Source organism: Lissotriton helveticus, chromosome 10, assembly GCF_964261635.1.
Source record: "Lissotriton helveticus chromosome 10, aLisHel1.1, whole genome shotgun sequence".
NCBI lineage: Eukaryota > Metazoa > Chordata > Amphibia > Caudata > Salamandridae > Lissotriton > Lissotriton helveticus.
In genome coordinates, this window is record NC_136071.1 from 932,058,538 (window position 1) to 932,072,385 (window position 13,848).

The following is a 13,848-nucleotide window of genomic DNA, read 5'->3' on the forward strand; positions in this document are numbered from 1 at the left end:
GATTAATAAATGAGTGAGAAGTTGTAAGGATACCACATAATCTCGACTTTGCAACTTTTAGCTACCTTTCTAACAGTTGCCCTACCTTCCCCACAACCGAGAACATCTCTGTTTCTACTTCTACCCTTATGAGTTCTAAAAATAGCTTTAAATGTCCCCCAATCCTGAATCTATGATAGAGGATTTGCTATCTCCACTCACAGATGACATTTTAGTGTGAGAAGTTGCATTTTGGCAAGCTATACATGTTTTGAATGTGATCCTAAGTGTTCACTCAAAAAGTTACTCAGTGACAGCATTTTGTGTTATTTAATTTTCTATTGCCCACATTAAAAGTATGGATTCTACACTGCTTGCTTGCCTATTAGTGTGCCCACATTTTAGTTAATTCATCACCAAGTAACACACTGAAATATGATCATAAACACCATGAGTAGTTGGTATTCCCTTAAGCAGTGTGAATACATAGGGCCGCCAAACCTCTATAAATACACTGTACCTATTCTATTTTAACATCCCTGTATATTAGTAACATCACTGCAAATTAGAAGCATATTAGTTTATTATATTAAACATTGCAAACTATGACTTACCTGTCTTTTTTTCCTTTTATGTCTTGATTTGAAAAGTATTTGTGTTGAAGTATCATTCAGGTGCCAAAATTCTAGAGAGAAAGCAAATACGTTACAAGGAGCAAAGCTATTTACTATGTAATGTGAAACTTATTTTGACAGGTTTTATACATATCTAAATTTTGCTGAAAGTTTGTATGATAATGATATGTGAAGGAGCATAATTGTTCAATTTTTCAAGGTCATACTGCACATCCAGTTAAACAGTTTGCCTTGTGTCAAACCATCTTAAGAGAGAACAATCCCACAGAATACATACCTGGTCAACATGTATTTCAGAAAAAGGAAAATTGGAACAAAGAATAAGCCTAATTATTAGAAATTGGGTTTCTGGCTGCCAGAGGCATGCACCCTGTCCAAGCAGGAACCACAATACTTGTCAAACACACCCTAAATTAACATATGCGTACCCCCTGGTAGCTTGGCACAGAGCAGTCAGGCTTAACTTAAGAGGCAACGTGTAAAGTAATTGTGCAACACTTCAAACAGTAAAACAGTGAAAACACCACACAAAAAGATTCCACACCTGATTAGAAGAATAGAGATTAATTGAATGAACAAAACAAGACCAAAACAATTAAAATCCAATAAGTAGTACGGGAGTTATGAATTTTTACAGAATAAATTGAAATGTAGTAGTTAGAAGCATAAAGCACCAACCGGGGAGATCTGGTTGCGCCAGACCGGGTCAAATGCAAAAGTTCAAGCCAGCTGCAATGGAGAGTGAGTCAGATACAGTACTAGACAAGTCCCACTGAAGTTTTACCTTCTCAAGAATTGTGCCAAGAGTCCAGTTCTCAAGGAAGAAGTTCGCCTGGAGGAAGGAGAGCATCTCTGGCAGCGGTCCACGAGGCATCTAGAGCCGCAGGGCATCATGGACTGACCGGCTGGAGCCTCGTGGTCACAAGGGGAGATACTTGCTGTGTGAACATACAAACTTGCGCCAGCTCGAGCTGATCCTGTGTGCAAGCAGTACTGCTCCGGAGCACACAGGTCAGTATCTCCAACATTAAACAGTGGGATGTCACCAATGGCCATTTTTGAGATAAATATTAGGCAAGTTGTACAGTCCTATATAATAACCCCTTGCAAGGTGTAAGAATCTCTAGCCGTGTTCCTGCTTCTTCAAAGCTTTAAATATTAATATTCAATTATGACATTTAAATAGACTCAGATTTTATGTCACATGTAATGGGCCTCTCCCTTCTCTATATCTCTCACCAGCCGCTTCTTCACCATCCTCTTCTCCCTCACTACTGCAACTCCTGGTGCATCGTCCACCATGGATCAATAAAATGCTATTTAGGATGGAGGCCTCTTCCATTTCAGGAGCAGTGATTGCTTCCCAGGGGCTACATGAGCTGTTAGCAGCTCTTCCAATGTAGACATAAACCCATGGCGACATCGCCACTGCAATGCCCCTTCTTGACTTGCAGTATAACAGCGCATTTGCCAGCTGATCTACAGATTTGCTAAATCTTGGTAACCGCTAACCTTGTATGCATCTCTAGGAAAGTGATTTATTGTACACAAATCTACAAAGCCCTGTTATTGTCTTCAACATCGCCTTTCCTTGTGCCACCAGTTATTTTTGACCATCATTCATGGTCAAAAATCACACTCTGAATGTCTTACTCAGCTCAGTTATACTCTTATCAGGTGCATGGTCTGCAGCTGCCCTTTTTGGAACATCATCATGGGTGACTCCAGAGGCCAAAATGCCCTGGGCTAGGAGTCTCCAACCTTTTCTATAATTACAACTACTTCTGCTCAAGGAAAATCCTCATGAGCTACTAACAAATGGTATCACAATTCCATAGTTGTAGAAAAATATAATTGGGGGGCACTACCAACCAGAATATAAGATCCTTAAGTATTGCCCGGCGGTGTCGCCTCTTGAACCCACAAAGAAGTTAAACTATTGAAGAGGCAGGCGCTGGAGACTGGAAGGCAGGAAACAAGGTTTTTATTCTCTCCGGAGGAGAACACAACGAAACGGACAGAAGGTATCGTTCTGAGGTGCTCTAACTGCATCCCTGAGGCCTGGCCTCTTATACACACGTTTATCTGTTTATTGCATGTAACACATTCTCGTTGATACTTTGATGTACGGAAAGACATCCTCAGAATCCCCCCTTTCCCAGCCCGTTCCCACGTAAGGTTACAGTGGAAGTCCCCGCCCCGTTCACAACAGGTAATGATCATCGCGCAGTTGGATATTCCGCCGATTCACGGAGTGTGTGGGGTTCGATCGGATCTCGTGGGTTGGGGGGGGGCTTTGATCATCTCGGGGGTCCTTTGAGGAGGGAAGCTTTCTATTGTACGGGGAGGGGCAAGGGATTGGTATCGGCAGAGCTGGGTGTCGGTCTGGGAACGGGGAAGACAGACGGGCACACGGAAAAAGGGGTTTGCATCAAAGGGCCGGGGATCATAAATGGGAAGAAGGGAGGTGTCGTGCTGGGAACAGGATGAGGGCCTGGGGCAGAGCAGCGCCGAAGAGGGGTTTTATGATTCGCAGCAGGTGCAAGCAGGGGGTTGCCAGCGAAGCTAGGAGGGAGAGAGAGGCGCACTGGCTCTCGGCGAGAGCAGGGAAGCCATGGTGCCCAAAATGGCGGCTGTTTTGCGCGCTAATAAGGTTTAAGGAGAGCAAGAGGGCGCCGATAATGTTGACGGTTTCAGTCCAACTTTCAACAGTCCTCCCTTTTCAACATATCTAGCCACCTTGCTTTACTCAATGTCAATTTTCATCAAATTCCTAACTTCGGTATCATACAATGCTCTCATATGTTCGCTTCCAATGTCCATAGTTTTGGGAAAAATACAACTCGTACATAAAGAACACATAGGTGGCAAACATTGAATTCCTAAGCATAGGCCACATATTACAACTACGGGAATCAGGATAATGGTGAGCAGTCTCCAGCCCCAGCTTTTGACGGTGTCCCAGAACCAACCACCAAGCGACCATTCTTCTTGCTCTTGGTGAACTTCCGAAGAGAGTCTGTGAAGATGTTCGATGGCTTTGTACACTGAGGGTGAGTTGTCCGGTATGTATGTACAACAGCTGGACCCAATAATGCGGCAAGCTCCTCCACGGTCCGCCAGAACCACATCTAGAACGAGGCGGTTCTGCAGAGCCACCAAACGGACCGCTTGGAGCTCGGCAGTGTTGTTGGCAAAGATGCCCGCTGTGATGTTCATGGTTGTCTCGACCGCCTGAGTCAAATGTCGGATGGCACGGCTGTTTGCCATCGGGCCCCAGAGGGGGACGAGTCCTTTCATAGCATCGAGGAACTGCGCCCCTGTTGAGTCGGCTTGTTCAATGTCTTTGGCTCGTTTTTGCCGGTGGTGATTCGCTGGGGCTACATAAGTCGGAGGAAGGACGAAGGAGATGTAGCAAGTGCCCCCCCAGCCTTTGGGGAGCCAGGTGTAGGCCTTCGTGCCGCAGATGAAGTACATGTTTGGGGATGACACAAAGGAAGGTGGATCCGTGGAGTCCAAAGTTCTGGTAAAGCGGCAAGCGCTGCGACCCACCAGCTGTGTCCCAAGTCCTTCTACACACATGTGGCCTGTGACGTTGATGACCGTCAGGGCCACAGTCAGAGTGGCAGCCGTTCGTTTCCGCAGATAGGAGAAGGTGGGTCTGGTTGGATTGTTGAACACCTGCATTTCGATTCGTTCTTTAGTCGGAATGTCCATTTGGTTCGAGTCGCTGGGGGTCAGCGGGCAGAAGTGTGTCTTTGTCTTGTTTCGCCCGGCCCCGTGAGAAGAATGTGCTGCAGTTCTGCTGGAGGTGGCATTGCCCGTATAGCTTTCTTGCAGGAGGATCAGCCAAGCAAGGCAGGAGCCGTGGACAGAGAAGGGTGAAGGGATGAATGGTATTGAATGTCCAGTGGCATGGGGTAGCAACCCACAGATCCAGCAGTTGGTGGTATTGGTGGCAAGATTGTGCTGGTGAAGTAGCTGCACGAAAGAGTTGTTCCAAAACTCCTTTCGCCTCTCTCTTAGTTGAGGAGAGAGCGAAATTAGATAATGTTCCTTCATGGTGGTAGGCTGAGCAGTGGTTAGGAATGTTTCGTGAGCAGGTGCATGTTCTTCCATAATCCAGAGCGTAGTCATGAGGAGAAAACAGAGGAGGATTACGATGAAGAGTGCAATTGTCTTTGAGCTATGGAGTCTGTCTATTCTCGGATTTCTGTAGTGGGTATTTCCTGCTGTCTCCGTCGGCTTCTTATTTGGCGCTTCCATCATCTTCTTATCTGGCGCTTCCATCATCTTCGTCTTCAAGGTGCTCGGTAGTGGGCAGGACCACAGACTTAGTTTTAGCTTCTCTCCAGGTAACCCTTGGTAGTTTGGGTCACCGTTCTGAGATCCTTTAACTTAGTCCGTGGCCTACTTAGCCGAAGCTCCCTCCTTTCGACGCAGGAAATACCCTTCTCGAGATGGCACAGTGGGGTCAGGATGTTTTGAAAGTTCAAGTGTCTCAGTATCAGGGTAGCAGTTCAACGATGGTCGGTCCTGGTTCAGGAGCTCTTCTTGGGTGTTGACGGTGTCTGTCGTGGCCAGGGTTGGAGAGACCTTTTTGCAGTGGTGAGCGTGCAGCCAGTGTTTCTTCCCCTCCACTCGAAGTGCGGTCCGAGTGGTGATCAGCACTTGCCAGGGGCCCGTCCACCGGGGTTCCAAACTCTTTGATCGTTGAAAATTTCGGATCAGCACGAAGTCCCCCGGCTGGATGGCGTGACCCGGACCCCTGGAAGCATCGGGGATGGCCTGCTGCACCTGCTGATGAAGGACAGACAAAGTTTCAGTCAATTTGTACAGATAATCAGACATTAGGACATCCGGAACGTCATGAATGGAAGTTGGTTTCGGGGCAGACCAGACGCTCATGGGTCGACCGAAGACAACTTCATAAGGGGTTAAGTGATGTCGGGTGGGGGTAGAGCGCATCGATAGCAATGCCAATGGGAGGGCGTCTGGCCATTTCAGGCCCGTCGTAGCCACTATTTTGGCCAGTTTAAGCTTTAGTGTGGCATTGTGTCGTTCGACAAGCCCAGCAGATTGGGGGTGGAAGACTGCGTGGAATTTCTGTTTAATACCCAGCCCATTTAGGATGAGCTGGATAACGTTGGCTACAAAGTGGGGGCCATTATCACTCCATAAAACACGACAGAGGCCATAACGGGGGAAAAACTCCTTTAACAGAACCTTTGCAGTGGCCATAGCGGTGTTGTCACGGGTTGGGTATGCTTCCACCCACTTGCTAAATGCGCACACCACGACGAGTACATATTTCAGGCCTTGGCATCTGTCTAGCTGGATGTAGTCCATCTGTAGGACTTCAAATGGGTGGTTTGGGACCCCAAATCCCCCCCGGGGTACTACAGTTCCTTTCCCGGGGTTGTGTTGCAGGCATATTAAGCATTGTTGGACCAGGCGTTTGGCGGAATCTGGGATCTTGTCATTGTGCCAAACCCTGGAGACAAGTTCGATCATGGGGGCTGATCCTATGTGGGCAGGGGAGTGTGCCATGGTTAATATGGGAATCAAGTACGAATCAGGTAGCAACCATCTGTTCGTGTCCTTTGTCCGCCAGCAGCCTTCATCGTCTTTCAATCCCACCCGTATCCATTCAGTCAATTCGTGTTGTGTGCTAGTCGTTTGTATGTCTCTAATTGTGTCCTTGGCGTCAGTCCAGTTTTCTGCTTGTGACCTGGTCACGTACATATGTGTTGTCGTTCTATTTTCAGCTGTCGTTCGGGCGGTGATGTCGGCTAGTGCATTTCCCTGTCCGATAATGTCTGTCACTTTCTTGTGTGCCTGGCATTTGATAACGGCAAGTTTGTTGGGGAGGAGGACAGCTTCGATTAAGGCGGAGACTAGATCCCCGTGCAAAATGGGTGTGCCGTGTGAGGTCAAGTATCCTCTCTCCCTCCAGAGGAGCCCAAAATGGTGAACCACCCCGAAGGCATACTGGCTGTCGGTGTAAATGTTCGCTGTGGTTCCTGTTGCCAGGATGCAGGCTCGCGTCAAAGCAATCAGTTCCGCTGCCTGGGCAGATCGCTGGGTGATGCGGGCTGTTTCTACCACAGTTCGAGCCGTGGTGACTGCATAGGCAGCGGAAGTGGTACCATCGGAGAGTTTGATGCAAGAACCGTCCACCCACAACTCCCCGTCGGGGTCAGGGAAAGCTGTGTCTCTGAGATCGACCCTACTCCTGGTCTGTTCGTCCGTAAGAGTCACGCAGTCATGTACGGGGTGCACATTGGGATCGTTCTCTGGCAAGGGTAACAGAGTTGCTGGGTTCAGTGTGGTGCATCTTTTCAGGGTGATATGGGGGGCAAGCAAGGTCAGTTCGTATCCAGTCAGTCGTGCACTCGTCAGATGTTGTGTCTTGGTTTGGTTCAGGAGGGTGTCGACTGCATGGGGTACCAGTACCGTGAGGGAATTCGAGAGTACAATCCCCTCACTCTGTCGGATAGAGACTGCAGCAGCAGCTACAGCTCGAAGGCAGGCAGGCAAGGCTCTGGCGACAGGGTCAAGAGTGGCAGAGAAGTAAGCGCACGGTCGTTGCTTAGGGCCGATGGCCTGGGTCAGGACAGATAAAGCGCACCCCTCCCTTTCGTGAGTGTAAAGGGAGAAGGGCTTTTTGTAATCAGGGGTACCCAGGACAGGGGCTGAGCAAAGGGCATCTCGTAGTTCGGTGAAGGAAGTTTGACACTCAGGAGTCCAAGGGAGTGGGAAAGGGACGTCTTTGTTTAGCAGAGAAAGCAGTGGTTTTACAACGAGGCTGAAGTTTGGTAACCATTGTCGGCAGAAGGAGGTGAGGCCTAATAAGGAGCGAACCTGCTTCTGGGTTTTAGGGACAGGGGTATCTAGAATGGTTTGGATTCGATCAGGGGTGAGTTTTCTTCCATCTTTGGACAAAAGGTGGCCTAGGTAAGTGACCTGGGGTAGGCAGAATTGCAACTTCTTCTTGGAGACCTTGTGGCCATTTTCCGCAAGGAAGTGCAAGAGTTGAATGGTGGCGGTAACCGCTAGAGGGGTGGTGTCGGCTGCCAAAAGGATGTCATCGACATATTGTACCAACACCACCCCGTCGGGTAACTGGACTTGGTCTAGTTGTCTTTTGAGGGCCTGGCTGTAGATGCTAGGGCTTTCCGTGTAGCCTTGAGGCGCTCGGCAAAACCTATATGAGCGGGCTTTTAGGGTAAAGCCGAAGAGATATCGGCTGTCTGGGTGGATGGGGATGGAGAAGAATGCGTTCTTGAGGTCGATGATGGAAAAGGTGGTGGCAGTGGATGGAATCAAGGTCAGGATGGTGGTGATGTCTGAGACCACAGGGTACTGGGGTACCACCACTTTGTTGATCTCTCGGAGGTCGATGATGAAACGGTATGCTTTCTCATCTCCCTCTCCCTGCTTCTTGATAATGGGCAAGATAGGGCTGTTACAAACGTTGCTAACCACTTCCTCTACCACTCCTGCGTCTATCAGTGACTGGATAATCATTACCAATGCCTTCTCGCCCTCTGGCGATATCCGATATTGTGGGAGTTTTGGGAGTGTTGCGTCTGGTCGGACAGTAATGTGCACTGGGTCAATTAACATACGCCCTACGTCCGAATCTGCTTTGGCCCACAGATACGGAGGTAGAGTGTCAAGCAGGGACGCGTCAACGTCGGTGATGGAAAACATGTGTCGGGGGGAACAATGTCTAAGCAGAACGGGGTTGTCGTAAAGAAACACTCGAACTCCATCTTGAGAACACCTAATCGTCGCTCGGAAGTGTTTCAGTAAGTCAAGTCCCATAATGGCGTCAGGGCTATTGGAGGAAAGCAAGAACGTGGTGTCGGTGGTGTTGTTTTCTACGTCAAAGAGAATCGGGGCAGACAAAGGGTTGGTGGAGGGCGTTCCATCGAAACCTGTCGATGTTATGAGTGAGCCAGACAAGGGTGCCCTTGGAATCAGTCGTTTAGATAACGCACTACGTGTTGCGCCAGTGTCTACCAGAAATGGAGACTTGGTACCCAGGACCTTAGCAGTGACATAAGGGCCCTGCTGGTCAACATAGAGCTCGACTGGATCCCTCCCTCGCCCTTGGCTGTCCTATGCGAAGGCGTGAGTGTCGTCATAGTCAGATTGTTGATATTGGTTCTGCCTGGGTCGATCGAACGTATTTGGTCTGCTTGATCTGTCATTAGTCGCGTCATTTGGGGGCCCTCGTTGTTGTCCCCTAGGTCTCGGTCCGTTTGCTACATCCCTGGGGTCTTTGTTTCTGATCATTTCCAGAAGAACTGGGCACTGGGATTTCCAGTGGCCAGTCCCTTTGCAGAAAGCGCACTGGTCTTCTCGAAGGTCTGTGCGTCCACTGTAGGAAGTCAGAGTGCGGTCCTGGGGAAATGTAGTCTTAGGGACGTTTGTCTGGTAGTTTCCCCGGTATTGGTCCCGTCCTATAGTCACCCCTTGCAGTTTGGCAATCATCACCCTCTCTTTTAAGTCCTTCTTCTTTTTCTCTGTCGCCCTATCGGTTTCATTTTTCTGGTGCTCATAATATTGGGCCATTTGGAGAATCGCTGTAGGTTTGGAGGCTGCCCAACTACTCTCGCTGGCTTGTAGTTTCTGGGAGATTTCCGATGATAGGCCCTTAACATAATTCTGGACGAACAGATGGTGTCCGGTTGCAGTGGTCATGTCTTGGCCGCTGTAATCGGAGAACACCGTTTCGAACCGGGAGAAGTACTCCGATACATCCTCCTGGGGTTTTTGGCGACAGGCTGTTACTATCGACCAATCCACTTTCTTTTCTGGGATTAGGGTTTTTAATTTCTCTACGATTTTATCTGGGAGGTCTAGAATGGATTTCAACGGCTTTTGTCCTGGTCCCCGTTGTTTGTCCAGGTCATCGAGTTGTGACCAGGTATGTCCAAACAGCTCAAGGTGGTCGACTTTCCGGATTTGCTTCCACACATCAGCTGGTAGACATAACCCGAAGAACAAGTCGATGTCAGCCAGGGTCATGATCGTTGAACCCAGGGCTGTACCCAATTCAGTATAGAAGGCAGTGGGGTTTTTACGTAGGTCGGGTAGAGATTTCCGGAATGTCAGTATCTCTTGCCGGTCCCATGGCTGGTAGACCCAGTTGTACACTACCCTTCCCTTCGCATCTTGGTTGTTTGCATCATCGTGAGTCCCTGTACCCCGAGGAGGAACCCAGTAAGGGGCAGCCTCACGTATCGGCATCATGGTGTTAGATTGCTCGGTTGGTGGTTCAGTCACTACGGGGGCTGCGGATTTAGCTCCCGGTTTTCGTTCAGTGAGGTGGCGGAAAACCTCAAGCGTACGCGTAAGGAGGTCCGACACATCACACTCGCCCTCATCCCCGATATCGACCTTCCGGTACAGAGTCCTTAGACTCTCGGGACCTTTGTCTCGATATCGGTCCTCGTATGCATTCAAGACATGATAACACAGTCGTACGGTAAAATGTCGTCTGTGACTCCCTATATACGAGCTGAACATATCTGCGATGTACTCTTCATCATCCTTCCTTTCTACCAGTGTCCTTGCTATTTTGTCGATCCCCGCTCGCTCATCTTTGTCTAGCCTGTTTGTTCTTGCAGGGCCAGCCCCTCGAGTCTCATGGTCGTCTAACGTTGTTGTTGGTGCGGGTTTTAATACAAGGGGTTCGGCTGGCACAGAGGCCATTGGGGCCGACGCTGTGGCGGTACCTTCGTTTGTACCTGGGGGTGGCGCATGCTGCGCCAAGGGTTGAGAAGGGGCATATGGAGGGGGCATGTAGATGATAGGAGGACCTAACAGCAGGTCCTCATTGGCTTGTCGTTTCGAGGGTAAATCAGGGTAGAGCATGGAGGGGGTTCTAACCGGACACTGGCTTGGCGTTTCCATTTCTAGTTTCTGTTTAGCTTTCTCTCTTTCTTTTATCTCCTTTTTTAGTCTCTGAGCAGCTAGGTGGGCTGCTTTTTGCAGCTCTTTTTCCAACCTACTCTCAGTTTTCTTTTTACGTTGTTCAGTTTCTTTTCGCCACATGCCGAAGCTGTCAAGCATAGTAGGTGTTGTCTTGTTTTTACCCAGGGCAGTTTCTAGCGTTTTTATTTTATCATCATCGAAGGATCCTATCAGGGGCCATTGACTTTCTTGACCCTTTTTTGTATATTTATGCCATAGTTTACTATAGGCTATAGCGGTCAATCCATGCTTCATGAACATGTCCTTATTAGGGGTGCCTTCCAGTGGGGCTGGATGGTCCATCTCTAATAGGCGGTCCGGGCTAAACAGGCTACTAATCAGTGGGGAGAAGACAGACATGACGGCTCGTAACGAGGGACTAAAAAGTCAGCACTGCCTATCTTATCACTAGGTGCAAAGACTGGACAGAATATTTCTATTCTACGTTGTTTGCAGGCAGTGAATACCTCATGGATCAAGATAACAAAAGACCAATAAATAACAATGGGGAGAATGAGTAGGTCCGCAAAGATCTGCGTTACCTACCCTTTTCACTATCTGCAAAAAGTGTGGTCTCTTCCCTGTTTGCAGACAGGGAATCTCCAGGAAACAATAGTTTGCGAACAACAGTTCAGTTTCAAGTGATTATTGAGTGGGGGAGAAAAAATAAGCACGGCTTCTGCCCTACCTATCCTCCACTGCTTGCAAAGAGAGAGCCCGTTGTTTCTCCGTTTGCAGACAGTGAATCCCTCATAGATCAAAATAACAAAAAGACCAATAAATAACAATGGGGAGAATGAGTAGGTCCGCAAAGATCTGCGTTACCTACCCTTTTCACCATCTGCAAAAAGGGTGGTCTCTTCCCTGTTTGCAGACAGGGAATCTCCAGGAAACAATAGTTTTTGGGAACAACAGTTCAGTTTCAAGTGATTATTGAGTGGGGGAGAAAAATAAGCACGGCTGCCGCCCTACCTATCCTCCACTGCTTGCAAAGAGAGAGCCTGTTGTTTCTCCGTTTGCAGACAGTGAATCTCCAAATAAATAAAAAGAGCAATACTAGTATTTTTTAACAAACAAGCAATCAAGCAATTTTTTCGCAACTTGTCGTGGTGACACGACCTTACCCGGACCGCATGGACAGTTTCCTGTCTTCCGAATCCAGGGCCCGATCGTCCTCTCTTCTTCGTTATCCTCGCGGCACTCCTGATGGTTCCCAGTCAGGACCGTAGATCACTCGAGAGAGGTCTGTTCGGAACCAGTGAAGTTCGGATGATCGGCTGTCAGACGAGGGTCTATCGGACAGACGCGTTCCCGATCGTTGCAGTCGTTCACTTTGTCGTCAGGACCTCTCCCACTGGATCCATGGGTCGCTGATGGGCCCCACGCTTGGGACGCCAATTGTAGAAAAATATAATTGGGGGGCACTACCAACCAGAATATAAGATCCTTAAGTATTGCCCGGCGGTGTCGCCTCTTGAACCCACAAAGAAGTTAAACTATTGAAGAGGCAGGCGCTGGAGACTGGAAGGCAGGAAACAAGGTTTTTATTCTCTCCGGAGGAGAACACAACGAAACGGACAGAAGGTATCGTTCTGAGGTGCTCTAACTGCATCCCTGAGGCCTGGCCTCTTATACACACGTTTATCTGTTTATTGCATGTAACACATTCTCGTTGATACTTTGATGTACGGAAAGACATCCTCAGAATCCCCCCTTTCCCAGCCCGTTCCCACGTAAGGTTACAGTGGAAGTCCCCGCCCCGTTCACAACAGGTAATGATCATCGCGCAGTTGGATATTCCGCCGATTCACGGAGTGTGTGGGGTTCGATCGGATCTCGTGGGTTGGGGGGGGGCTTTGATCATCTCGGGGGTCCTTTGAGGAGGGAAGCTTTCTATTGTACGGGGAGGGGCAAGGGATTGGTATCGGCAGAGCTGGGTGTCGGTCTGGGAACGGGGAAGACAGACGGGCACACGGAAAAAGGGGTTTGCATCAAAGGGCCGGGGATCATAAATGGGAAGAAGGGAGGTGTCGCGCTGGGAACAGGATGAGGGCCTGGGGCAGAGCAGCGCCGAAGAGGGGTTTTATGATTCGCAGCAGGTGCAAGCAGGGGGTTGCCAGCGAAGCTAGGAGGGAGAGAGAGGCGCACTGGCTCTCGGCGAGAGCAGGGAAGCCATGGTGCCCAAAATGGCGGCTGTTTTGCGCGCTAATAAGGTTTAAGGAGAGCAAGAGGGCGCCGATAATGTTGACGGTTTCAGTCCAACTTTCAACATAGTGACCACATCCGTTAACAATACACTAGGATTCAGCTGCACGTTTTAGGTGGGGTTACCAACAGAAATATCAGGTAAAGTGTTAGCAATATGAAATGCCATGACATTACTAATTAAATAGCAACACACAGCTTCTGTTACACAGGACATATCCACAGCAATAGGTCTCCCCAACTCAGCTTGAATTACTATTCAACTACCAGCTCTAAATATGAAGAGGAAATGCAACCATATTATGTCTTCATCAGCTAATTACTGCTTTGGGGGATTTTCAAGCAGGGGAATAATCAATGGGAATCGGTTTGAGTACATGACTCAGGCAGCAGATACAACCCACATTCTATTCATGACAGTAGTCTGTTGTAATATGGCAAATTTATATGGGAACATACATTATATTCTTGCATAGGGGGCATGTAACGTCATTGCAATGATTTCTGTTACGGCAGTACCTATGCAGGGTGGGTAAAGAACTGCTTCGAACTGCAGGGATATGGCATAAATCTGTATGAAAATGTGACCAATGACTGTGTGAAAACACATTCTAATATGACTTCAAGCTAATACGTGGAAGTGTGAAGAGTCATATGTCCATTACAAACCATACAATTTACCTCTGTTCATCAATCTCATTCTTTACACCTAGGATGGCATGTACCACTAATGCCCGATTCAACTAGAAACATGGTGCCAACGATGATAATGTATATTCTGTCATGCGTGCTAAACACCACTTACCTTCAGGTTTCACAATGATAGATGTTGTGCATGTGTGTGTTTTAGGAAGGAAAGGAGAGTGAGAGAGAGAGAGACAGTGAGAGAAATATCTCAAGGGTGGCACCAGTGAATACCTCATCCTTCCTCTTCCACTTTGTGATAAGCTCATGTAAGCATGGTATTCACTGGCAACACACCTTGCTTGTTCGTCTACGCCATTATTCTTTATTCTGTAAATTTGTTCTTCAGACACGTCTT

At 48.4% G+C, this 13,848-nt stretch overlaps 1 protein-coding gene across 2 annotated transcripts in view; it reads right to left on the minus strand.

The window, feature by feature from the left end:
- The window catches only part of ADAM22 (ADAM metallopeptidase domain 22), a 1,243,161-nt gene that overhangs the window by 489,327 nt on the left and 739,986 nt on the right, over positions 1-13,848 (minus strand). For both annotated transcript variants that reach the window (XM_078663588.1, XM_078663589.1), the window contains one exon: positions 594-664. In XM_078663588.1, the coding sequence (XP_078519714.1) occupies positions 594-664 (71 nt within the window). The remainder of the gene's footprint in view (positions 1-593; positions 665-13,848) is intronic.